This window comes from Myotis nattereri (assembly GCF_964212035.1).
Source record: "Myotis nattereri genome assembly, chromosome: 12".
NCBI lineage: Eukaryota > Metazoa > Chordata > Mammalia > Chiroptera > Vespertilionidae > Myotis > Myotis nattereri.
In genome coordinates, this window is record NC_138087.1 from 63,926,515 (window position 1) to 63,951,496 (window position 24,982).

Here is a 24,982-nt window from a genome sequence, read left to right on the forward strand (position 1 = left end):
AAAGCACAGTATGGAGTCCATCACTCTCCGAATTAAGCCCCTCTTATCTGATTTTTGCAAGGGGTTTTGCTGCCACACAAGCAGAAGTTGGTAGAGGTTGTCATTTCTCCCTACATTTTACCTCCACTGTGAACCTGGCACCCACACTGCTCTTCTGGAGACCAGCACTTGTCCTGGGTGGGTGAGGCCAGTGCAGGGGTTCTGGGCAGGTGAGGTGAAGCAAGGGGAAGGCCTCTGGCTTGTAATAATGGATCCGAGCCAAGAGTGGGAGGGGCTGTCCCATCATTCTTTAGCTTGGAGAAGGCCAGGGTGTGGGCAGCAGGAGGGCTGAGCTTGCCATCATTAGAGAAGTCCATCAGTAGCTCCTTACAGAAGCTTTATGGGTCATGTAGGGGCTAGACTGGGCCACATTTAAGACCCTTTTCAGCTCTGAGATTCATGTTCCACAGAACACAGCGTGACACGCACACATCTGAATCGGAAATCAAACCACTTACCCGCCCTCGCTCTGTGAGAGTCGTCAACATGACGATGAGCGATAACTTCTGATCCCAGACGACTTGCCAAAACTGTGCACAGGTATGTGGCAGGGGTCCCTGAGCGGCAATGTACTTGTTCACAAGGTTAGCAGCAGGAATTTCCATCTGGCAAGAGAGTGTTAAGGCATTAGAATCTGTTACTGCCACAAGGAAACTGGATCTTAAACTCTTCTAGTTGGTAACGGACATCATGCCAGAATAATGTCTCTATCAACTTATGGCCAGTAAGAAAAATTTTCAAAAAGCTATTTTTAAAATTTCTTGAAAGATATTTGACAAAGGTGCTAGCATTAGATAGTTAAGATACAACTGTGATACTCGGTAGGCGATCATTAGAAATGTACCTACAAGATGATGGGAGAGTTTAAATGACCTTCACTGCTATATCGTAAATATCATCAATATTGGGCATCTATATTTTCAGGGACACCTATCAATCCTCATTTTTTTTTTAGATTGATGGTTGCCAGGCAGGAAGGAGGTTGGATGAAAAAGGTGAAGGGATTGAGAAGTACAGACTGGCATTACAGAATAGTCACAGGGATGTAGAGGACAGCACAGGGAACATAGTCAATAATACTGTACCCACTGTGCCAAGTGGGTATTGAAATATTGGGGGGGGACACGACACTTTGTAAAGTATATGATTACGTAACCACTGTGCTATACACTTGACACTAATACAAAATAATATTGAATGTAAAAAATAAATAAAACTAAAGTCCTTTAAAAAATCCTCATTTTTTTCTTTACGCACAGCTTTCTATCAAAATCTACTTCCTTTTCTTTGAAGCATAAACTATACAGGCTTATAACCACCATCTACTGTTGCACGAGCTTTCTGCACGGCTGCCCATGCTTGTGTCATGAAGTTGGTCTCCGCCCCCCAGCTTTAATGAGGTATAATTGACAAATAAAAAGTATATCTATTTAAGATGTACAACATGATGGTTTGATACCCATATGCATTGTGAAATGATTACCACAGCAAGTTAGTGAACACCCACATCTACCACCTTGCAGTCACCACTGGAGTTGGTTAAACGCTGACATGTTTTCAGCTCTCCTAGCGTCTTCCCCCAGCCTGCTCTGCTTTTACTTCTGCCCTGCTGAATGGAATTCTTTCTACAAAAGAACTCAGAACCCGCTGAGCTTTGCAGTGGTACCGTGATTCACGCATTCTTGGATGGGAAGGTAAACGGAGGCACCTAATTCAAGGTTTCGTTGGTGCTTGGGTTAATGGCTTCCTCAGCCCTGGTGTCAGTATCTCCCCTGCCCGCTAGTCACTCAAGGAGATTGGACTGTGTGGCGTTATTGCCCCACCACTGTTCCGTTGTTTTTAAATTGAATTTATTGGGGTGACATTGGTTAATGAAATTATGAAGGTTTCAGGTGTACAATTCTATAATTATCCATCTGCATATTGTGTGTTCACAACCCCAAGTCAAGTTGCCCCCACCGTATCTTAAGACATGAGGAATGTTAAAGTGAGGGTCAATGAATCAATGAACCCCATGGATGTTTTGGAATAAATGGAATCACTGACCAGACCCATATTTTTTTTTTTTTTTTTTTGGAAAGCTCTTGATAGTTTTGCTATAAGTTGAGACCTGAACTTGAGAAGTCATCTGTTCATTTACACCCGAAGTTGGCAAACGATGGCCTGAGGGCCAAATGTGACCTTCGCTTTGCAAGCGGAGAGCGGTATTTTTATGTTTTTAACGTGGTTGCATTTTAAATGGTTGTGTAAGTACCTAAGTAATATCCTCAATTTTGCCTCTTGACTTGCAAAGGCCAAAATATTGACTCCCTGGCCCTTGATAGAAAAGATGTGCTGACCCTTGGTTTAGATGAAGAAACGGAGGTTCAGAGAGGTTAACTAAGTTGCCCAAGATGTGTTTTCAGAGTAAAATGACTGCTTTTCTCACAACATGTGAAATCTTTTACCTTTTCTTTTTGGGTTATATGCACACAGATGGTTTTATTTTTATGTTAGATGACAGTATATACAGTAATAACGGGGAAAACACAGAAAATTACAAACATAGTACTGGCAAAAATAAAAATAAAAAAAAACCCACAACAAAACAAACCCTAACCCAAACCCAAAACACCTCGCTCCCCGCAGCTGAGGACAGAAGGCGTGTGGACCCCGGAGTCAGAGATACAGAATCTAAGTTTTGGTCTCACCTTCTGTTAGCCTTGTGACTGTCAAATTATCGACTCTCTCTGAACCTTAGTTCCTCCTCTGTAAAATGAGGCTATTCTGCCTTCCCTCCGGGCTGTTGTGCTGAAATCAGGAAGTGAACAGGAAAGCACTTCCTCAAATGCAAAGCAGCCGGAGCCACGATCAAGCTCCTTACAGCGATTAATGTGCTCTTTCTTATTACCCAGTTTCTAACTTACGTTCACGTGACTCGCATTAATATAATCTTCATTTCCCTGCAGTAATACCCGGGTGGTGTCATCTGTGGGGGGAAGAAAAGGCATTTACCGATGATTCCCAGCCTTATTTTGATCTTACCAAGTACACAAGGGTTCAGTTCCCAGCCCCATCTGCAGCCCTCGCCGCATTAGCATAAACACTATTCCCCAACTGTTCCCAGTCTGAGATGGCAGCAATGAAGACGGTGGTGTTTACACACACATTGAAAGTCGGTCCAGAATACCAGACAATCTGTTTTAGGAAGGGAAACATTATCTCAGTGTGTGGGGGGAGGAGGCGTTCATGCCAGAAACTCACAAGGCAACACGTCTTTGTATCGGTTTTTGTCCAAATTTTGAGGCAGCTTTGCAAAGGTGATGGCCAACCCAGGTTTCTTTCTGTAGAGTTGCTATGTAACAAACAGAGAAGTAAAAAGCCATTGTAAAAAAAAAAAAAAAAGCTATCAAAGGAGTGTGAAAACATACTTTATCGAAAGTTTATCGTTCACGGTGCCAAAATCTTACCACTTAAAAGTGGTTGTGCTACATCTTAAAAGAAAAACGTTCCCAATAAGAAATTCTATGATCCCATAAGAAGTATTCTTCAATTTTTAAAAATCATGAACGAGGATCTTTGCGGTGGGGGGAGAGGGGAGGCAGAAAAAGTCATATCTGTCTGAGTCACAGATAATGATCACAGCAAGTAAAACCTTTATGACAATCATTTGACAAATGCCAAAAGCAGGTAGAGAAGATAAATTCTGAGAGAGAAAAAATTCCGACTTAAAATGAAATGAAAATCATTTACATTAGTCTAAAAACACTTCCCTCCAATTCAGTGGAGTAAACCGTATGTTTTGCTTAAAAACAAGAACATTTCATTCATCATTCCACAAGTCTATTTCCATAGTAAAAACATTTATTGCCTCAAGGAAACCAAAACATTTATTCCCACACATAGTAAACTTCATATGAAGAGGTATTCCCTTGTGCATGTAATCACCAGCAAAAATATCAATTGAAACAGTCTTTGCATATCTACAAGCACCCATCAGACACCTTTGCACAGCACCTGATGTGATTTTGACGACAGCTCTGTGAGAGGTATTAATAGCATCCTTCGTTTGCAAGTGGAAGAGGCAGAGATTAAATGCTTAGATCATGTACCACACACTGAACTCAGATCTGACTTCAGTGTTTGAGTTTTCTTTTTTCCTCGAAACCACTTTATTGAGGTCTGGTTGACATGTAAAAGGCGGTCCATATTTACTCTATACAACGCTGTGAGTTTGGGGATAAGTATGCAAGAGTGACCTGTCATCATCAAGGCCATGGAACGTCCCTCCATTCCAGAAGTTTCCTCCTGCCCCCTTCAGCTTTCTTTTCTACACAACTGTTTCTCCCATTTTGAACCTGAAAGTGAAACATTACTCACCAGTGGTTTTTATTAACTTTATGGGAATTTTAAAAACACATTTTTCAATGTTGGATCTTTTTTTTTTTTTCTTTTTTGCAGGAAATTGGGGATATTCAGACTTGTATAAAAAAGAAAATTACCAGTAATTTGACAACCCTGAGACAACCCTTTTCATATATGTTCTCCAGTTTAGATTTTTTCTGTGCATGTGCACACAAATCTACATAAGCATATATGCAAACACATAACACATATGTTTTGTAAAACAAAAAACGGAGATTGAATGCTAACGTGTGCCATACTGTGTTCTATGGGACCAAGTGTTTTGAAAGAAGCAAATCGGCACCCTTAGAAAAAGTTTCAGGGTCAAACAAATTTGGGGAATACTACAAGCCATCTTCTGTTCTATGACTCTCCAAGAAGACAAGCCCTGTAGTGCGTAAGCTTATTTAATTATGATTAGCTAAGCATTTCTCAAGCTAATTTGGCCACGGAGAATCTCACATCTCACAAGAAGCGTTCCTGGAATACAACCATAATTTTGAAGCCATTTTTCCCCCTACTTATTACACAGTGTCTAGTTTTCTGTGTTGTTAAATATTCTAAGTATTCTCTACACACATGATTTTTACTGTCTCAATAATCTATAGTTTCTCACAATTTATTTCAACTTTTACTTTCCTTTTTAACTAGGCTGTTTTTAATTTTTTCCTCTTATAAATTTTCAGGGACAGAATTACTGCCTCAAAGCATATTTTGAAGGACTTTGATACATATAACCATGCTGCCTGCCCTCAGGGGTACATAAGAATGCTTCGTTCAACAAATTGTGGCTCATATTATCAGCTAGAACGTGTCTGCAATTTCAATAGGGAGGCCGAACGTTATTTCGCCCCTTATGTTTTTGCAAATTTTATTTGTTGGTTTTTCTCTTGTCAGTTTTTTTTTTTTTTTTAATTAAACAAACAAGTTGTACAGAAATCACCAGGAGAGAATTAGCATAGAGGTTTGGGATAACGACAATTGTGTCCTATCTTATACATTTACTAAATGTTTAGAATTCCAATCTCTCCCCACACTCAGCTACTGATCGCCTTTATTTTATAATTTTAGTTCATAATAATCAAGTAGCCATTGGACAACTTCTTAAGTATCTGCAAACTGTAATGGACTCTCTGAGCTCATTCTGGAAATAAATTCATGGTTTATTGGTGGTTTTGGTTTGATTCTGAAAAGAGAATATCTGAATCAGATTCCCCTAAACTGCACAGAAGTGAAATCTAATTAAGCAAATATAATCAGTAAACCTAACCTGGAGGTAAAAAGAATTTCTTTTCAAATAACAAAAATGTAAATGTAATCAACTCGAGATGGTCTAGCAGAAAAGCAAAGATCTAGCAAAAGGTTTTAATTATAGTAAGTATATAAGTATCTCAGCAGTATAACAATCTTTTGAGATTACAGAATACTAAAAATAAAAAATAAAGTACTATACCAGTGTTTAAAAATATTTTACATGTGCACACCCTGGGCTGATAGAAATGCATGGTACAGTCATACCACAAAATTATATGCAAGTAATAAAAAAAATTAGACCAAAAGCACACATTTGGAAGGATCTCCATTTGTCTATTTTTAAGTGAAAAATACAAGTTACAAAATAATATGTACAATAGTGACCCCATAGCGGCATATAGTATGTGTGTGTGTGTGTGTGTGTACTTATGTACACATGTGTGTAAAAATTATATTTGCATGAGCATTGGAACAAATATGGAAGGATACCCACCAAATTATTTGTAAATTATAACAAAGAGAAAGAAGCTAAAGGGGATGGGGGTTAGGAGACTATTAATTTTACTGTGGCTATTTCTGAATTCCTTGAATTATTTACAAGGGGAGGGCTCAAGTTGGAGTTCGGTGAAGGGCTGGGTCCCACCTGGCGATGGTGAGTTTTGACAATGGATTAGACTTTCAACAGATTCTAACCCTAGATCTCTCTCAGTGTGACACTGGGCAAGTCCTTTCGCCCCTGAGCCTCATTTTCTCCATCTATAAAGGTGAGACCCTAATCATTCTGGCCATATCTATTTCACAGAACTGTTGTACAGTCAATGGAGACAAACTATGTAAAACACCTTTGGCAGATTCCAATGTGGTATAGAAAGGTTAATTATTCAGTTCGATTTTGTTACAGCTGGGACCAAATGCTTTCTGGAACACATTTGTAATTGTTTATCGAAAGCCGCGGGAAGCACAGGGAAATTCCCTTCATGGAGATATACTTCAAAGGGAGCTGTGCTGAAACCAGCTCATCACCATGGGAGGGATTCGGCCATGGCCCATCTACCCCAAGGCAGGCCCTCTGTGTGGTGGAGTGGGTGGGGTGGGCACCTGCTAGGTACCAGCCATAGCTTCCTGCCCTGGGCACAGGCCCCGTAGGCCACGTCACCCACCTGCTGACAGCACTGGACGAGCGTATGGAGAGTCAGAACTGCCAGGACTAGAGAGTCAGAGAGCCCTGGGGTCCAACTCTAAGTTGACATGAACACTTTCTGTGTGAACATCGGGCATGTTCTTTAGACTCTTGGAGCCTCTACCTTATATAATAAAAGGATAATATGCAAATTGACTGAACTGCAGAACAACTGGTTGCTATGATGTGCACTGACCACCAGGGAGCAGATGTTCAATGCAGGAGCTGCCCCCTGCTGCTCAGTGAGCTCCCACAGGGGGAGCTCTGCTCAGCCAGAAGCTGGGCTCACAGCTGGCGAGTGTAGCAGCGGTGGCAGGAGCCTCTCCTGCCTTCGCAGGGCTAAGGATGTCTGACTGATGGCTTAGGCCCGCTCCCCACAGCAGGCCTAAACCATCAGTGAGACATCCCCCGAGGGCTCCCAGACTGCGAGAGGGCACAGGCCAGGCTGAGGGACCTCTCAAGTGCACGAATTTCATGCACCCAGCCTCTAGTTTATAAATAATGATAGTTGTTACTCTTTATTGCACTCTTACCATGTGCCAGACAACACATTAAGTATTTATCTCATCTGACCCTTACAAACCCATGAGACACCCAATTGGGGAAGTAGAGGCCACAGAGATTAAGGGACATGCCGAGGTTATGTAGGAAGTGAGTGGTAGGAAGAGCCAGGATTTAAAGTCTGCTTGGCTCCATGTGGCTAGATAGCTTCTCAGATCTTTTCTAGCTCTAATTTGTACTAATCTAATAATAACTCTCACATGTAAATACATTCTGTTATTCACAAAGATTAGATAGTTGATAAGAGAGCAAGCTCTTGAACTAGCCTGCCTGGGTTCCAGTCAGCTGTGGGATAACCTCCCCCAGACTCTGATCCTTCATCTATACAATGGGAATTGTATGGATGAGAATTCTGTGTGACGGTGCACATAATGCCCTCGGCACATAGTAAGTGCTCATTAAAGGTTTCCCTTTGTCTTAGTTTCTGGATTGATCTGGCTTCCTTTAGAATTCTTCTCTAGCAGCTGTGTAGGATCTCTTTTCCCCGTCTGTAACAGTGGTCATTAAATTATGTTTCACAGTCTAGGGTTCCTTGGGACAAAGTGGGGAGACGGAGGCAGGGCTCCATGTACCCCACCAGCTGCATCACAGAGCTGCTCTGCTGCTATCTGTTTTGCATTCTGGAATTCCGCAAGTGTTATTTAAAAAGAGGGTTTCCCTACTTCATTTCTAGGAAATACATAAACTAAATGAAGGAAATGGAAATGTGAAACCAAAATCTAAAACCTAAAATTTCTATGTTGTCCATGTCTTATGCTCTAGTCTAACTACACACTCTAAAGGCAAGACTTGGGATGGGCAGCAGTGAGGCAATGGTTCTGGTACAATCTTTATCCCACCCCTTTCCCCCATCATCCTCTGGATCCGCATGGACATCAGAACCTCCGGGTGATCTGGTTAAGAGTATCAACACCTAGGCCCGTCCCAGCACGGCTGACCCAGGAGCTGTGTCTGGGCTGAGTGTAACAAACTCCTTGGATAATATCCATACAGATGCTCAGCATGTCATCCTTTGAGAAACACTACTCAAAAACACGGGGGACGGGTGGGCACTTCTCTCCAAAGCGTTTTTAAACTGTTAATGATGTTCAGTGAACGCTGGTCAAGAAAAACCTTATGTGGGATTCCCCTACATGAAACATGAGGGCGGAGCCCCCTGAGGGGAGTGGATTCTCCCTCCGGAGCACAGATTAAGACCAAGCTTGGTCTTCTTCCTCATTGAGTGCCCACAGTGCCCCCTGTGGACAGTGTGATAAAAGACAAACGGTTCCCTCTGGGCTGAAGGCCCTCCACCACCTGGAGACATCTCCAAGGACTCCTTGCTGCATTCTCCGCCCAGGTATCCCTGTTTCCCTTTGCTACCTGACACCCTATGAGCTTCGTCTGCGTTTAGCTCGGGACCTTCCTGGCATATTCTACCCCCTCCACACTCAATCCCATCCATCCTCTATTAATACGACATCTCACTCCAGAGGACCTCCGGTAACCCTCTTGCCTCCTGTTTCTACAGAACACACATTCTGTGCAATGACATCTTGCCCTAGATTGGTCTTTAGCTGTTTCTGGGATTCATGAGACATCCATGCAAATATACCAAAATTAGACTGTAAACTTCTTGGGGCCAGAAACCCACCTTCTCCCTCCTGCGTGTGCTCCTGATTCAGTATTTGAAACATGGTAACCCCTAATGTACACCCCCTGAATGAATGAGTGACTGCACAGTGCCTCTCACATCTCCTCCAACACCCGAAAGGGAATAAAAGGAATACACGCTGTCTCTGGCTTTTACGTTCTTGTTTCAGTGCTTTTGGAGAATGTTTAAAAATATGCAGTTTTAGTGTTTAGAATGCACTATTTTGCAATGCAAGGCCAGGAAACACAACCTCTGCATTTTCTTCTTTTAAAAGCCTAAGCCTACACAGCCTCCCGCAGGCCAGTGGGAAGAAGACTTTCTCTCTCTGTATTCAGTCTATGTCTATCCAATTCTACCCACGTAATTACATTATTCCTACCCTTTAATCCTGTTCACATTTCCATAAGATACAAACTTATTTTTTGTCTATATTATCTGCCATGACCATTAAGTTTAAAATTCCCTATTGATTTTTTTGGGGGGTTGGGGGGGAGGTCAATTATCTTCACCTTTCACCTGTAGGTTTTTACTTTCTACTGTTGTTTAACACACATTGCTCTAATGATGTATTCTGTTTACATCCTATTCCTTGCACCATAAACCTCTTCTCACTCGAGACCCTATGCCTTGCGTTCCTTTTTGTTCCATATTCATACTCCTGCTTTCCTGAATCAATGTGCAGTCACATACATTTGACAAACAGCCTAGTTTTCCTTCTGTGATTCTTTTTTTTATACAAACAAACAAGGAATTGCTGATTTCTGCTTTCAAATTCAACCCGAGACTGTCTTTCCTAATTTATGAATCCAAACTGGGTGTGTTGGCGTTAATCACGATCGATTTTCTTTTATCGCCTTGTTTAATGCTTCTTTGTGCTCTTTGTTATCTTTTATTGCATGAACTACTCTGCTTTCTTCTACCTTGAGAAACATTTGGACGATAAACACATTCTGTTTTCATTCTGTTGGCAAGCAAATCAGTAAAACTGGCTTAGAAACCGAGCCTTCTCTGGTCCTACTTTGCTTTGTAAAGTCTGTGTGAGCTTTCTGTCAACAGTTCCAACCTGTGATTAGCGGTCCCTCCTGGCGAAGGACAGGGGCATCTGACTTTGGTTACTACTCATGTTCACATGGTTCTGGGCACTTGGGGAGGCAAGGCCCTGTGCTCGATGGGATGACACTAACTGCTCCACAGGATGCCTGGCGGGGCCAGGGACGGGCTCCTCCGTCATGCTTTGGGCGCCACCCACACCGCCTCTCCACTACCTTCTACTCCTGAGTGTTTGGAGCCTTTGTGTTGGCAGCTAAATAGCTCAGAGTCCCTCCTCCTCGATTTCTGACGCGTTTCTCCATGACTACCAAACATCCTAGAATAAGAGGGTGAGGCAGAGTTTGGTGATGAGCTATGGGCCCCATCCCCCGCTTTCTGGGCCCGCTCCACTGCCCGGTGCTCAGAGTCCCTCTTGTGTTTGGCGATGAGCATGGGCCCCCAGGGTCTCGGCTGACTCAGCAGCACCTGAGCAGCCCACCGAGGCACCAGGGTCCAGGTCGTGGGTGGGCCCTTGGTTCTCCTACCTCGAACTGGATCAGCACCGTCCCACTTTCGAGGCCCTTCTTTAGCTGTTCCATGGATCCCTCCAAGGTGTCGGCACCCTCTGGACACTCAGGGAAAATGGCCTCTGGGAAGAGCTGGTTCAGTTCATCTTCAGATTTGATATCCGCAAAGGAGTGGACAGCTGTAGGGGACAAGAGAGGGTGCGTCTGGCTGTGCGCCCTGGGGATCCGTTTCCTCCCCCCAAATCACCCTTATGACACCTGGATGCAGATGATTTAAAACATCTCATTAAATGATTACGAGCACAGCAATTCTCACCAAAGACACTGCTTCTTGTTGAATGATTATACGTGTTGATTACACAAAACGACATACTATTCTGGTTCGTTTATGATGGTGTTTAGATGTTGCCAAAGGTAAAAGAAAGGGGAAGGATGCTTTTATAGAAAACATATCTTCTCTCTTCGCTCTCTCTGACCTGGTTCATGTACCCATCCTCCACCCCCTTCTCGGTTCCTTTTCATTTACTCCCTTAAAACAGGCACTTTCCCAGGCCCTGGTGTGAGGTCCAGCATGCTGTCCATGACATCATCGTCCCACACAACTCAGTCAACCTAACTGATGGCCATTTTTAGGCGGGAGGCTCCCAGGTACACATCTCAAGTCCTAACATCTCTCCTGCACTTCATGCCTACCTCGTCAGGTCGAATCCGCCCTGCATGGCAGACTCCATATGAATAAAAATAACCGCAGGCCCCCGACTGCCCCACCTGCACGTACCTCTCCAGCCTCACGTGCCTCTTCCCACCTACCGTTACTTCCCTCTCCAGTCTCCCAAATTGGAAACTTTAGCATCATCTCGGAATTTTCTCTTTCTACTCAGAAGGGGAGGCCACTCCCTCACTCAAAAGCCTTCACTGGCTCCCTACTGCCCTCAAGATAACAGGAAAGATGAGGAGAGTATCAACTTGTACCTTTCTCCACAGGGTTGGACTGGATCCTCACAATGCTGAACACGAGTCACTAGTCCCATTACACAGATGAGGAGACTGACTCTCAGGGCAAGTAAGTTGTCCAAAGTTGTCAGGGCGAGGCACGGGAATCTGGTCCGTATCTCTGAGCCCGAAGACCACATTTTTTTTCTCTGATCAGAGAAACTCAGCTCTTCCATTGCTTTCTTGATTTCTGTCATATCCGCTATTCCCTATGCTCTTTCCTTATTTTTCTTTGAATCCCTATGTTTTTATTTAAAAACTAAACTTATCGTTACTGTTGTAGAAGACCAGTGGCACTGCCCTTGTGGTTCTAATAGTCTATCGACATCCATTTTCCTCACCTCATACAGGCCAGAGTGCTGCACCCCACAGGCAGCACCCCACAGGCGCATGGTGTGGCCAAGGGCCTGCTCCCAATCGCTGGACTCCTTGGTGCCCTATCATCTTGCGGCCTTACCAGCTACACCATAGCAGGGCAACTTACTTCACCTCTCCTGACTTGGTTTCCCCATTTCCTTACTTGCAGATAATACTAACATTATAAGAATGTTATGAGAATTGACGAGGATAACTATTTAAAGCCATTAGCACAGTGCAAGGCACTTCTCTGGCGCTCCCCAGACATCAGCTACTACCACAACTGAACACCTACTGTGCGCAGAGCAGGGTACTGGGATTTGGTGGGACAGGATGGGGTGGAAGAAGGGGTAGATACTGATCCAGAGGCTCTGATAAGGCCTCACAGGGAGGTGGGAGGAGAGCTAACACGGATGGCTCCTGACTGGAAGTTTTAGTGAGAACAGAGAGAAGCACATGTGTGTTTGGGGTTGGAGGCTGGGAGGGAGGGGGCGGGGGGCTGGCGGGGCGCAGGGTGGTGTGGGGGGCGGAGAGGCAGCTGTGACATTCACCCAGTAAGACCAGAACAGAGATGAGCGCTGTAGGGCTAGGGCTCTGAGTCACACACTGCATTGTCCTTCAGTGTTTCAAAGCCAGGCAGAAGCAGTCAAGGACTCGGCTTATTGTTCTACAGCAACCACACCAAGGGCAGTGATGGTGTTCACAGAAGCCATCCTGCCCACGCCCACCACACACCGGGCAGCATTCTTGGCGCTCTCAGGTACGAGTACCATTAAATCTTCACGAGAACCCTGAGGCAGGGGCTGTTCTTCTTGTCCTCGTTTTACGTGAGGGCAAGAAACTCGCTCAAGGCCCCTCAGCCGTGGGAGGCGGAGTGAGAACCACGCAGAGGCTGCGCCCTGGCCCTGTTCCCCCTGCCTCTCCAGCAAAACCAAATGCACATGAATAACATATAACCCAATCCTTCCAGAAAGGGCTGGAACGCAAATGCCTGCAGGGCCAGGCAGCTAAGAGAGGTGTGCGCTGTGGGCCCATTGGGCCTGGGAGGACTGGGGGTCATGCCCTGCATACAGGGGGCGGTGGGCAGTGGGCGCTGCCCATCTCCAGAGCACTGGCCGGAGGGCCCAGGCGTCTGTGGTTAGATCTTCAAAATTTTCAGGTGAGAAATCACACATCCAGGTTGTTATAGGAAAGTTCTTGATTTGTGTTGGCTACAAGCTCAACGTTTTCAAAACCAGGGAAGGGCCAGGTCAGGCCCCGCCTGGCTCGGGCTGCTCCCCCGCAGGCGGCTGTTACCTTTCCTCCGGATGACCAGGGCCAGCTCCCGCGTGTGGGACTCCCGGCTGGCTTTGATGAACATCACCACCTGGTCGTGGGTGTGCTCTGAGATGTCCCGGCCGTTGATTAACACGATTTGATCCCCTTCGTTCAGCTTCGGAATGCAGGTGTCCGCCTGAGTGGAGGGGAAGCAAGTTTCTCCAGTTACCATCACACAGTCCTCAAGGGAAGGATGCCGCCGCCCGGGGCCCCGACACCTGAGACCGTGATCAAGTTCTCCATCCCTCCCTCAAGGATTAGCGTCATTATTTTTACACCCATGCGATGATGACATGGCAGCTGGCAGGGGAAATCCAACAACGTGCTGCTCAGAATTCAAGTTATGAAACATTCCAGAATCAGGCTGAGAGAATCACGGAGCCATTTCCCGAGGGCGGCCGACCTTCCCTGATGAATGTAGCGTCACGGCTATGACGCTTCTGACCTTCTGTTTTCTAGATGGGCTGTCTGAAAATGATTTGTCAGCTCAAAGTGAGCTTTTACTCGTCTTGCAATGGAGAGAGACTATGTGAGCGTAACACCAAGGGCAGAAGCCATCACGGAGAGAAGCGAGGCACTGGCCAAGGTAAAATGAAAGCCTTTGTCCCTGAAACGGGCCACAAGCAGTAAGAAAAAGTAAGTCGCCAGCTTACAGGCCTCTTCAGAGTAAAGCCCCCATCCCGGTGCCTTCCTGGGAGGTGCACGGACTCTGGTGCTCACTGCTTTACAAAAGCACATGATTTGGCCTGGCCGGTGTTGCCCAGTGGTTGAGCGTCCACCTATGAACCGGAGGTCATGGTTCGATTCCCAGTCAGTCAGGGCACATGCCCGGGTTGCAGGCTCGATCCCCAGTGGGGTGTGCAGGAGCACCCTACCAATGATTCTCTCTCATCATTGATGTTTCTATCTCTCACTCCCTCTACCTTCCTCTCTGAGCACATGATCTGCTGAGAAAGCTTAGACCAAGGGCTGAGGGCAGGGTGATGGAAGGCAGGTCCCATGTGCCCACTCAGAGCAAGCAGACCAGCAAACTGTGCCTCAGTTTCCCCTCTTGAGCAGCACTTCTCAATTTCAGTGTGCACACTAATCACCTGGAGAGCTTGTTATAAATGCAGATCCTACCCGGCCGGTGCGGCTCAGTGATTGAGCATCGACCTCTGAAGTAGGAGGTCATGGCTCAATTCCTGATCAGAGCCCATGCCCGGGTTGTGGGCTCGGTCCCCACTGTGAAGCACGCAGGAGGCAGCTGATCAATGATTCTCTCTCATCATTGATGTTTCTTTCTGTCCTACTTTGGGAGGTCTGGGGTCGGGCCTGAGATTCTGCATTTCTCACGAGCTCCCAGGTGATGTTGGTGAAGTGGGAGCTGTAGCAGTGGGGACCACCCTGAGCAGCAAGGTTCTGGAAACATGGACTCTGTTCTCCTGGCCCTGCTCCTCCCAGGTTTATATGCATGCATCTGCACACACTCTTTGCTGCTGGCTGCAGAAACAGAATTCTGTTAGATTTTGGGGAAAACAAAGAAGAACATGTTTACTTACAGGCGACTCTGGGTTTATCCTCGACACCACAAGAGGCATCTTTTGATCCACTCCTCCCTGCAAATATGTGAAATAAAAACCAAAACAGCCGCATGAGTAATTCACAGCAATGAAGACACGCAGCTCTCTCTGGCACAGGGGAGGGGTCTGACCTCATGCGATCCTGCTCTTAACCCAGGGGCCCAAGTCCTTTCCGAATCACAGGTTCCTGAGCCCGCTGGGTACTAACCAGAGGACAGCTCAGAAGCTGCCACTGCCACCCCCACGTCCCATGAACTTCAGGCGCTCTCGGAGGAAGCAAGCTCCTTTAAAAACATGCAAATAGCTCCAGGAGGAGGACTCCGAAAACACAGCCTCTAAGGGCTGCTGGACAGGGGGTTTCAGTGGAGGAGACGGAGCCACAGACAAGGTCACAGGCTGCGAGGTCCTGGGCAGGGCCCCTGAGGTGTAGGAAAGGCCACCCGCCTGCCCTCACTCAGTTCTAGAGCAGGGGCTGGTTAACTTTTTCTGCAGGGGACCCGAGAGTACTGTACACGTGTTAGGCTTTGTGGGACAGAAGGCTCTGTTGTCAAACCTCAACCCTGTCACCGCAGGGCCCAAGGAGCCCTACACCAACTGTAAATGGATGCATGTGGCTGTGTGCCAATAAAACTTTATTTGCAAAAACTGGTGTTTTGGTCCCTAGGCCACAGCTTGCAGACCCTGCCTAGAGGCAGGCAAAGGAGGGTAATGGCCCTGCACTTGAACACTGTTCTCTTATTGGCTTAGCAATGCTGGGGGGGCTCTCTTAATCACCCCTCTTCAAGGGGTAGATCTGCTTGCCAACGGTGGGCCGTCCTCCCTCTGAGCCTTAGTATGCATCTATAAAATGGGATTAAAATGCCAACTGCACTGATTAGAACTCAGTGAGGGGATATGAATAAGTACAGAGCAAACACCAAGCACAGAACAGGCACCTGGCGCGAGGCAGCTGCTATGGCCACATAAAAACACTCCCAATGCTGAGGGTGGAGCCAGTGCCCTGATGTAGCCTCAGGGATGCGGCCCGTTTCCAATGGAAATGAAGTCCAGTGGGAAATTAAAAAGTCATCCACAGACTATGCTTCAGAGCATACAATCCTTACAAACACGTACGACATACCTTCAGATTGAATCCAAATTTTCCATCTTCGTCAGGCGTGATACGGATCAAGATTAAGTAGCCATCCCCACTGTCATTCTGGAACACGTTGGAAAGTGGTCAGTGAGGTTACCTCCCTCTCCAGCGGGTGCCTCTGCACCAGGAAGCCCGGGCGGGCCCCCGGGTCCCTGAGCACCGCAGGGCCTGGGCTCACTCACCGTGTCGCAGTAGTACTGGCTGGAGTCCTCGGGGGAGCCCCCTTTGGCCACCCTGTGGAAGTCCTCTAAGAACTGCTGGTCCACGCCATCTGGGGAGCAGGAGCCTGGAGCGTTTGAAGACGGGGACACAGAACTGGATGACTTCCGGGTCGGGCAGCTTTGTGCTGGGTTGCTCTCGGGTATGCCCCTTCATCGTGGGGAAGGAAGGAGATGTTTTAATCATTGGATTCGTATTTGATCAGAGCAAACATGGCTGACTATGGAGGCCTGACATCCCACAGTTGTCACGAACACTTGCAACCTTAGAGAACTCCAGAGGTCAAGCTCAAGGCTGTGGTGCCTCCAGAGTCCAACGGGCCACTCCGGTCCCCATCTGGCCTAAATGTCACCACCTGCAGTTTGGGGGGAAGAGGGGAAAAGGACAGGGCAGATCTCAGCTCCCTTCCCAGCTGCACGGGAAGGTGACGGGGAAATGGACCAGCTACTCAGATGCATGTCTCCATCCTTCCGAAAGCCTTTTCCTTCTGTCTCAATCCTGCTGACAGCTCTGCTTCCAGAGGGGATGGGACTAATGCTGCATATTCAGGGCAATTTATGTTAATCCTAGTTTGTGTTATTTGCCTGTGATTCCACTAGTTGTCCATGTTGAGATTACCGGTATATGTTTTGTTTTTCTCTAACATGGGTCTTTCTGCATCTTAATCATTGGATTCATATTTGATCAGAGCAAACATGACTGACTATGGAGCCAATATGGTAGCCACCAGTCACACATGGCTATTTAAATTTAAATAAATAAAGATTAGAAATTTCTTCAATTGTACCAGCGCTTTTAAAAAATGATCAATAGCCCTAGCTGGTGTGTTCAGTGGTTGAGCAGTGGTTAGATCCTGTGCACCAAAGACCCTGTGTTCGATTCCTGGACAAAGGCACATAACTGGGTTGCAGGACAATCCCTGCCCTAGTAGGGGCGTGTGCAGGAGGCAACCAATCAATGTATCTCTCTCACATTGATGTCTGTCTGTCTCTCTCCTTCCCTCTCCCTCCCTTCCTGTCTCTCTAAAAACCAATGGAAAAAATATCCTGTGGTGAGGATTAAAAAATAAATTGGGAAAAAAGTCAATATTCTCATGAGGCTAATGGTTCCTATACTGGACAAGCGCAGTTATAAAACATTTGCAGCATCACAGAAGTTCTTGGAGAACTACAGAGTTAGAACTAAACAGGTCTCTATGTTCATCGGGTCCGACTCCCCTTCACAGATGAAGAAACTATTGTCCAGAGACGCTGCGTGGCTTGACCAAGGACACAGCTTTCCCCTCACTTAATGGGCATGAGTCGCTGAGCATCTCTTTCCTCTCCAGGCTACGCCAAGTCTGCTCCCAAGACGCCCTCCACACCATTCCCTCCCACCCAACCCTCCACCATCACACAGTCTCTAACCTCAAAGGGCGTACAGGGAGTACCATCTCAGCTGCCACTGTTTAGGACACTCAACTTCTCTGCATCACACACAGCCACACTACACCTCCCTCCAGAGCCACAGGCCTAGCAAAAGATGCCTTAAAAAGCCTACAGAATACAGGATTTTCCTCTTGTTCTACACACAGGGTTCAGTGATGGGAGAGGTGAGTAGATGAAGACAGTCAGTGAAAGAGACAAAAGACAGTTGCTGCTGCCTCTTATTAAATCATTCTTTCAAGCCCTTATCTGTGAATTTTTCATTAAGTTAGGGCTTCTCTGTTTCCTAGTAAGTTCGAGTTACCTTACTTTAAATACAAAATCAGTATCCTATTCAATTTATTGAGTCACAATTCCAACTTATTGGAATATAAAAATTCAACTACAGGCCAGTGTAGGAATATAGCTACATGCAAGAGAAGAGTTTGGCCTCACGGTTTTCAAGTTGAGGGAAAGGTATGATGGATGGGAAGGCATTTCAGGAAGGATCCTTGGGGACTGAAGCTGTAGACAAGTGGTAAGTTTTCAGACTAAAAATGAATTTACTTAAGGCTACAAACAAAACAAAACAAAATCTCTCCCACAAGTAGGGCAACTTGCCTATATTTGCATGCGTACAAGAACACCCCCTAGTGGCAGACAAGGCTTAGGAAACCCTATGTCCTGAACTTCCAATAGGAAGAAGATGCAAGCAGCACACACATTTCACACGTGTGGAAGACTGTGGAGGGTGACGGCGATGGAGAGGGTGAAGGGCATGCAAACAAACACACACAAACACACACACAGGTGAGCAAGGTGACAAAGCAGAAGAGAACAGACTGATGTCAGTAAAATTCTAATGTATTTTATAGTCACTCTTTTTCTACAATTTTTAACGTGTGGATTGCATCATCCAAGGTTTTAAAGTACTTTTCCTTTCGGCATAAAACGGCCCACTGTACTCATACAATATATTTAAAATAATACATTTAAAGCCAGGATGTGCCCCATCCTGCTTTCTAAGTAGGGTCAGAGAGGTTACTTTTATTAAACATGTGACGGCAGCTTTTGGCTGATCAACTGTGTACAGACGATCCCTGCAGGCTGCAGGGACGTTCTGCTCAGCATGGAGGACGGAAAGACAGATGGTGAGGAGGACATCAAATGACAAGGAGCAGTGAGACCGTGGCAGCTGGACACAGCACGGGGATGCCAGGAGCGAAGACGCCAAACCACGCTGGCTTCCTCTCTTCTGGGGGCAGGATGTGCGTGCTAACGAGGGGAGCGAGAGCCTAGTGGATGAGGAGGGAGCGGTGAAGGGAGCTGTGGGTGGAGCCAGGGCTCCAGGGGAAGGAGTAGGATGAGGGAAGTAAGAAGAGAGGGCGGCTGGAGGAAGCAGGCAGGTGACTAGGGCTGGAGGAGGGAGCAGAAGCAAGAGGTTTGTCCCTGAGGCAGGAAGGGGGCACCTGTCAGAGGAGGAGGGACCGGAAGGGGACTGCCACTGCCATCTGGGATCCAGAGTAGCCAGGGAGGGACTGACCAGCCTCAGGTCCCTGGGAATCAAGGGGTGGAGACAGGCAGGCAGGCACGCAGGCCACCCTCAGCTCCAGAACTGTGGATGTGCCTTCAGAAACAAAGGCCATGGTAACATTCTTTCCTCTGAAGAGCAATGTTAGAGTAGAAATGGCAGGACTGCCCATGCAGAAGAGACTCCTGCGTGATGCTTCCCTCGCCCCTCTTTCCTACACCTGAGATAATGACAAATACCTCCGCCCCCAACCTGTGCGGGGGAGCAGCTGTGCTCCCACGGAGGAGGGTTCCGCAGCCCTAACTCGCTACGGCAGTAGGATAGGTGGGACACAGCGGGGCCAGTAGGATAGGTGGGACACAGCGGGGCCACTTCCCGTCATGTTTCTCTCCGAGTCTCTGAGCTTCTTGCCGTCGGGAGAGAACCCAGACCTCTTTCCACTCCTGTCCAGATGCACGTCAGGCTCGGCCAGGCACGCAGAGCGCGCTCCATGCGGACGCTGGGCGAATGAAGGAGAAGATGCCTTCACGCGGTTCCTGGGGCTCGTGGGGTTACTCTAAAAGAGCACGGAATTCTCTCGGAAACCGGGAAGCTCAGGTGAACGGAGGGTGGGTGGGTTCAGCAGTTCTCAGCGTCTGGAAGATCAGAGCTCCCGAGAATGCGACAAGGATCTCCTTAGCATGCGGGCTCCGCCTCGGCAGGCTCGCTCAGAAGGCTCCGTTTCTTGTGAATAAAATTCCTGGAGAAATGTTTCACAGGGACCCTCACATAAGGGCCGTTGAGTAACAAAAAGATCGGTGTCTTAAGCTTGGGCTCTTGTGATATGGAGACATTCTGAACATGCCATGCTTATCTTGGCAATGAATCCAGGGAGGGACAGCCAAGTGCAAGGAAAATGAGTGCAAAACTCCTAAGGAACCCCTGCTGCTGGCCGGTCTCTGTGGGAGACACTTAGACGGGGCCCAGACCCTGTCACCAAGCTCCAATCTGGGTGCCAAGGGTGGGGAGTGGCCGGAGCGATTGGAGTTGTTTAATTTAAAGGACAGTGCGTGGGCCGTCAGGTAGGGCTGGAAACAGACCAGACCCCTTTTGTGGTGTCCCAGGAGCTCGAGGCAGGGACCGGTGGACGTGCTGGGTCCCTGCCAAGGAGGAGGCGCTGCCCAACCCCGGAACAGGCTGCCACCCTGCAGGAGGGCTCCCCGTCACCAGGTGACAGGGCCTGGGGGATTCCTCCATGGCCGATGTGGCTGAAAGGGGGATTCCTAAGTACCTTCCAATGCACAGAAATAGTTTAAAGAAATTTTTTTTCCTCCCTGCCGTCGTAAAAGCAAATTTAAAAATTTAACAGTGGTCAACGCACATATAACATGTAACATCGTCACCATGCTTGAGAGCAGCAGCCCTGGGGCATTCACATGGTGTGCGCACAGAAGCTCTGAAATAAAAAGTGGCAGCCGCCCTGTGTCCCACGGAACAAGGCAGCTCTGAAGAAAGAGACGAGCGAACCGCAAGGGCACCGGTGACCACGCAAAGCCCACCGCCCTCTGTGGAGTGTCTCCTCTGGTGATCCAAACCACGGGAAAAACGACAGCGGCGTTCTTCACACGCACCCCGGACCTGCCCGCAAACCTGCTTCCCTCCAGGGTCTGCTCGGCGGCAAAGCCATTTTCCCTCTAGGGGACCTCCCCTCCCGTTTTTCTGGGTGGTGGGGTGCTTGGTTTGGGTTCTTCTGCCACGAAGGAAACTTCCTTCTCTGCGGATTTTGGCCTTTGCTCTGAAACAAGGAAGGGAAGGCAGGAGCCTGGGGAGGAACGCGTACAGCCAGCCCACTTGGGCACGAAGCAGACTGCCAAGGATGGGTATCTGTGATCCCAAACTTCGCTGTGCTGCTCTGAGCACGGTCCCGCCCCCCGTGACTCTTCCGCCCGAGAGCGTTCAGAGACCCGGAGCTACGCCACTGGGTTTCAAGCTAGAGTCTAACCGCTCTTTTTCTTCCTTTCTCTTTCTCCTTCTTGCTTGAATGGGTGCAGAACATTACGTTAATTCTGCTTTCTAAAAGGAGCCCTCCTCGCTGCCTGAGTCGTATTCATCTGATTTCTCTGACAGAATCCTTTTCGCCTCTTAACGCAGATCTGCTGTATAAAACATGTCAAACGTCTCTTAAACATTTTGCAAATACTCACTGAAATAACCACAGTTTTTTTCACCAAGTACAGCTCAACCTTCCCTTCTTGCCGAGGGCAACAGAGAGCCCCCACCCCCAGACGCCCAGGGAGGCCAGCTGCCTCTGGGGACCCATCAGCCAGAAGGGGTCCCCCACCTAACTGAGGTGGTAGGGGCTGCAGCTTTTCAACTGTTCACCCCACTGATAAGTGCAGAGGCTATTTGACTGTGAGTCATCTATTGTCAGTGTCCCTGGCAAAGCCCCAACAAGGAAGGCTGCCTTTGAATCACTGTTATTTCCAACTTTTTTTTTTAAAGTGTTTTTATTGATTTCAGAGAGGAAGGGAGAGGGAGAAAGAGCTAGAAACATCACTGATGAGAGAGAATCATTGATTAGCTGCCTCCTGCACGCCCCCCCACTGGGGATCGAGCCCACAACCCAAGGCATGTGCCCTTGACCAGAATCGAACCCAGAACCCTTCAGTTTGCAGGCTGACACTCTATCCACTAAGCTAAGCCAAACTAGCTAGGGCGCTACTTTTAACATTTAGCTGCAAAATGAAAAAGTGCCCAAGAAGGACACATCTTACAAGGTCTGGTAGAAGAGTTTCATAAAGAATGGATGTGCAATGCGTAGGGGTGAGCAGGGCCAGCAATGTCTTAAACAGGGCTGGAGGAAGTGAATTTGAAATTTAACTGAAATGACCTTAAATTAGAACAGCCTCTGTGGATAGTGGCTCCTGGACTGGACTGTGGAAGGCCTAAGATGCTCTGCAGTTCCATGGTGTGGCGGCAGACCAGGGAAATCGGATGCAGGACACACAAATCTCAGAACCTTCAGACAATTCCCCAGAACCCCTTCTCCTTTCAGCAAAGGGACAGAGCCCCAGAGTACGACGATGAAGGCTGATCATGTGCCATTTACCCCGCTTGCCCAAGGCCCCTGAAGGCAAAGATTGGTCTAATTCATCTCGATGTTTCCTCAATGAGCCTTGAAGATGTATAAAGTGTGCTGCTGGATTAAAACTTCCTCACTGGCCAGCCGGCAGTGGTTGAGTGTCAACCTATGAACCAGGAGGTCATGGTTCGATTCCCAGTCAGGGCACATGCCTGGGTTGTGGGCTCGATCCCTTGTAGGTGAAGTGTAGGAGGTAGCCAATCAATGATTCTCTTTCATCACTGATGTTTCTATCTCTCTCTCCCATTCCCTTCTTCTCTGAAATCAATAAAAATATATTAAAACAAAAAACAAACAAACAAAAGAAAACCCCATCCTCACAGCATTGGACAGAGTTCCTCTCCCTGCACCTGACGCTGAGCTGTGCCGTTAACAGCACTTCCTGTGGTGATGGAAACAGACTTCATCTGTGCCGACCAACACGGTGGCTACTACCTACATGTGGATCTTGAGCACTTGAAATAAAGATATGTGACTGAGGAACCAAATTTAAATTTTATTTTCCTTTAAATAATTTCAATTGGAATAACCACATGTGGCTAGTGGCTACTGGGCTGGTCAGGGAAGGCCTGGCTGCTCCACAATTCCATAACCAGACTGCAAACCGCGGTGGGAAGATCTGATAGGAGGCTGTGCCTGGGTTTCCCAGAGCTCCTGTCAGGTCCCCAAACCTTCCTTCTCCTTTCGGCAAAGCGACAGAAGCCCACCGCAGACGCAAACCAGTTGGAGTGATGCATGCCTGCACGCGCATCTCTAGATTGGCAAAGTCGGGGTCACACGGAGGAACGTACCCCTTCCACTGCAGCCTCACCAGGCCTGCAGTTGGAGCAAGAGATAGTGATCATTTCAACAAAAGCATTGTCCAAGCTCGGGTCACCAGGAAATAATGGCCAGAGGGATTACTTAACTAGACGTGTTAAGAACACAGATAAGCTGGAAACCGTGACTGCTGTGGTCCCGGACAGCAGAGAGGCAGCAACTGCACATGTACTGTGTGGGAAACGAGGCTTGCAATTTACTTGTGAGGCCTAGAGGACAATCAGGTTGCATTTAATGCTTAAAACCAGGAGCTAGAGTGGTAAAAAGTGACCGATTAACTAAAATGCCTCCTTGTGAACCCTATGCTGTTGGGGGGAGGCATTATGCTTATATTTGAGGGTTAGTATAGGACTTCACAGAATGGATACCTATGGCCATGGCTGACTAGTTGACCCCATCCTCCTTTAGCTTAAGTTGTCATTTTATTTCTTTAGGACCTGTATCTTCTCCACTTCAAAAAAATGGTTTGAGATGGCTTACCCTACAATGTACAGATATGGCAGAACTGTGAACTCATTACAACAAGAGAAAAAATAAAGCCCATTAAGGAAGAGTAGGGAGTCTATCAGAAACCTGGGCTCAGGGAAGCCAACTCAGTTGAGCACGTCATGGAGCTCTGGGCTCCCTGGTAATGAAGTCAAACAGGGAACTAGCGCCTTAGATACGTCTTACTGAATAATAACAGGACTCAGGCTAGCATTTTAGGAGAGCTCTTTTTCCTGGCCTTGAGAGGGGTTGGTCACATTTAAAAAAGGAGAGTGGGGATATCAAAGAACTTGACGCAAACTGTCCTTGATACAAGCTGAACAGAAAATCAGAGATGTTCTACGCATGTTTTTTCTTTGCATTAACTACTCATTAAAGACAAAATGGAAACAAAACCCCAGAGGGCATGCCATGGTTCTGTGTAGAAGCTTATTTCCAGGGATTGGGAACCCGGCAGCAGCAAAATCTGACAATCTAGAGAAATATTACTGTGGTTAACATGTCTATGCCTCTGGGGAATGCGGAATGAGACTGAGCTTTGCTCACGGACAGGTAACAACTCTGAGAAGTCCAGCCCCAGACCCCAGGCCCCCAGCCTGTCTTCCAGTGGGCACCCTAGGGAGCTGGCTGCAGCCTGCAGCCCGCAACTCCGGCCATCTGGGCCTCAGCGAACTCCTCAACAGTCAGCACAAGCAAGTAAAAAGAGAGAATAACCCAATCGCTTACTCTTGGTGAGGGCTCTGGTTCTGAGAAACCTCCGAATCGCTGTCTTTAGGGGAGAGGGAGCCCTTGTAGGTGTAGAACACATCCTCGGTTTCGGTAATGTACGTCATCTCGTTGGCGAGGTTATCCGCGGAAGAGTGCCGTGGCTTTCGGATTTCATGCCGGAGCCGAGGACTTCGCCTGGGTGGGGAAAAGGTGGAGCGGGAAGTGTTGAAAGCAAGTTCCACTTAAAAACATTTTTTTTTTTTTATCACACACCAGTGATCTGACTTTGTGCCCTGACCTTTCTAAGAATGACCGGGCTGATGCTGTTGGAAAGTTAAAAGCCAGTTAACCTGTTACTACCCCAGAGTCCACCAGGGGCCACGTGGGTCCCCAACACTGTCAGGCCAGCGGTGCAGCCCCCAGGTGGCTCAGCTTCATAAAGAGGCAAAGGAGACTGGTTTATGCCCTTTGGGAAGGCACTGAGTATTGATGTAGGGTGAGCCATTCTTCAAGGAGAAGTCAAGCTCTCAATGCATAAATAATAGGCCATACTGACTGCTGACCAATTTTCCTGATTCTCTTGAACAGTAGAAATAAAAGGTTTAGAAGTCAAAACTCAAACCTTATTTCAACTACTAGTACATCCCTTCATGCAGAATTCACTTGATCCAAGAAGAAATGTTCGCTCTGTAAAAACATATCCCTTATGTGATGCTAGATGGACA

The 24,982-nt window shown here is 47.3% G+C and overlaps 1 protein-coding gene across 1 annotated transcript in view; it reads right to left on the reverse strand.

The window, feature by feature from the left end:
* PTPN3 (protein tyrosine phosphatase non-receptor type 3) overlaps window positions 1–24,982 on the reverse strand; it is a 99,354-nt gene that overhangs the window by 12,090 nt on the left and 62,282 nt on the right. The window contains exons 14-22 of the mRNA XM_081103443.1: window positions 24,276–24,452; window positions 16,153–16,339; window positions 15,956–16,033; window positions 14,815–14,871; window positions 13,253–13,409; window positions 10,625–10,785; window positions 3,283–3,373; window positions 2,946–3,007; window positions 498–644 (exon numbers count right to left, since the gene is read on the reverse strand). Coding sequence (XP_080959569.1) covers window positions 498–644; window positions 2,946–3,007; window positions 3,283–3,373; window positions 10,625–10,785; window positions 13,253–13,409; window positions 14,815–14,871; window positions 15,956–16,033; window positions 16,153–16,339; window positions 24,276–24,452 — 1,117 coding nt within the window. The remainder of the gene's footprint in view (window positions 1–497; window positions 645–2,945; window positions 3,008–3,282; window positions 3,374–10,624; window positions 10,786–13,252; window positions 13,410–14,814; window positions 14,872–15,955; window positions 16,034–16,152; window positions 16,340–24,275; window positions 24,453–24,982) is intronic.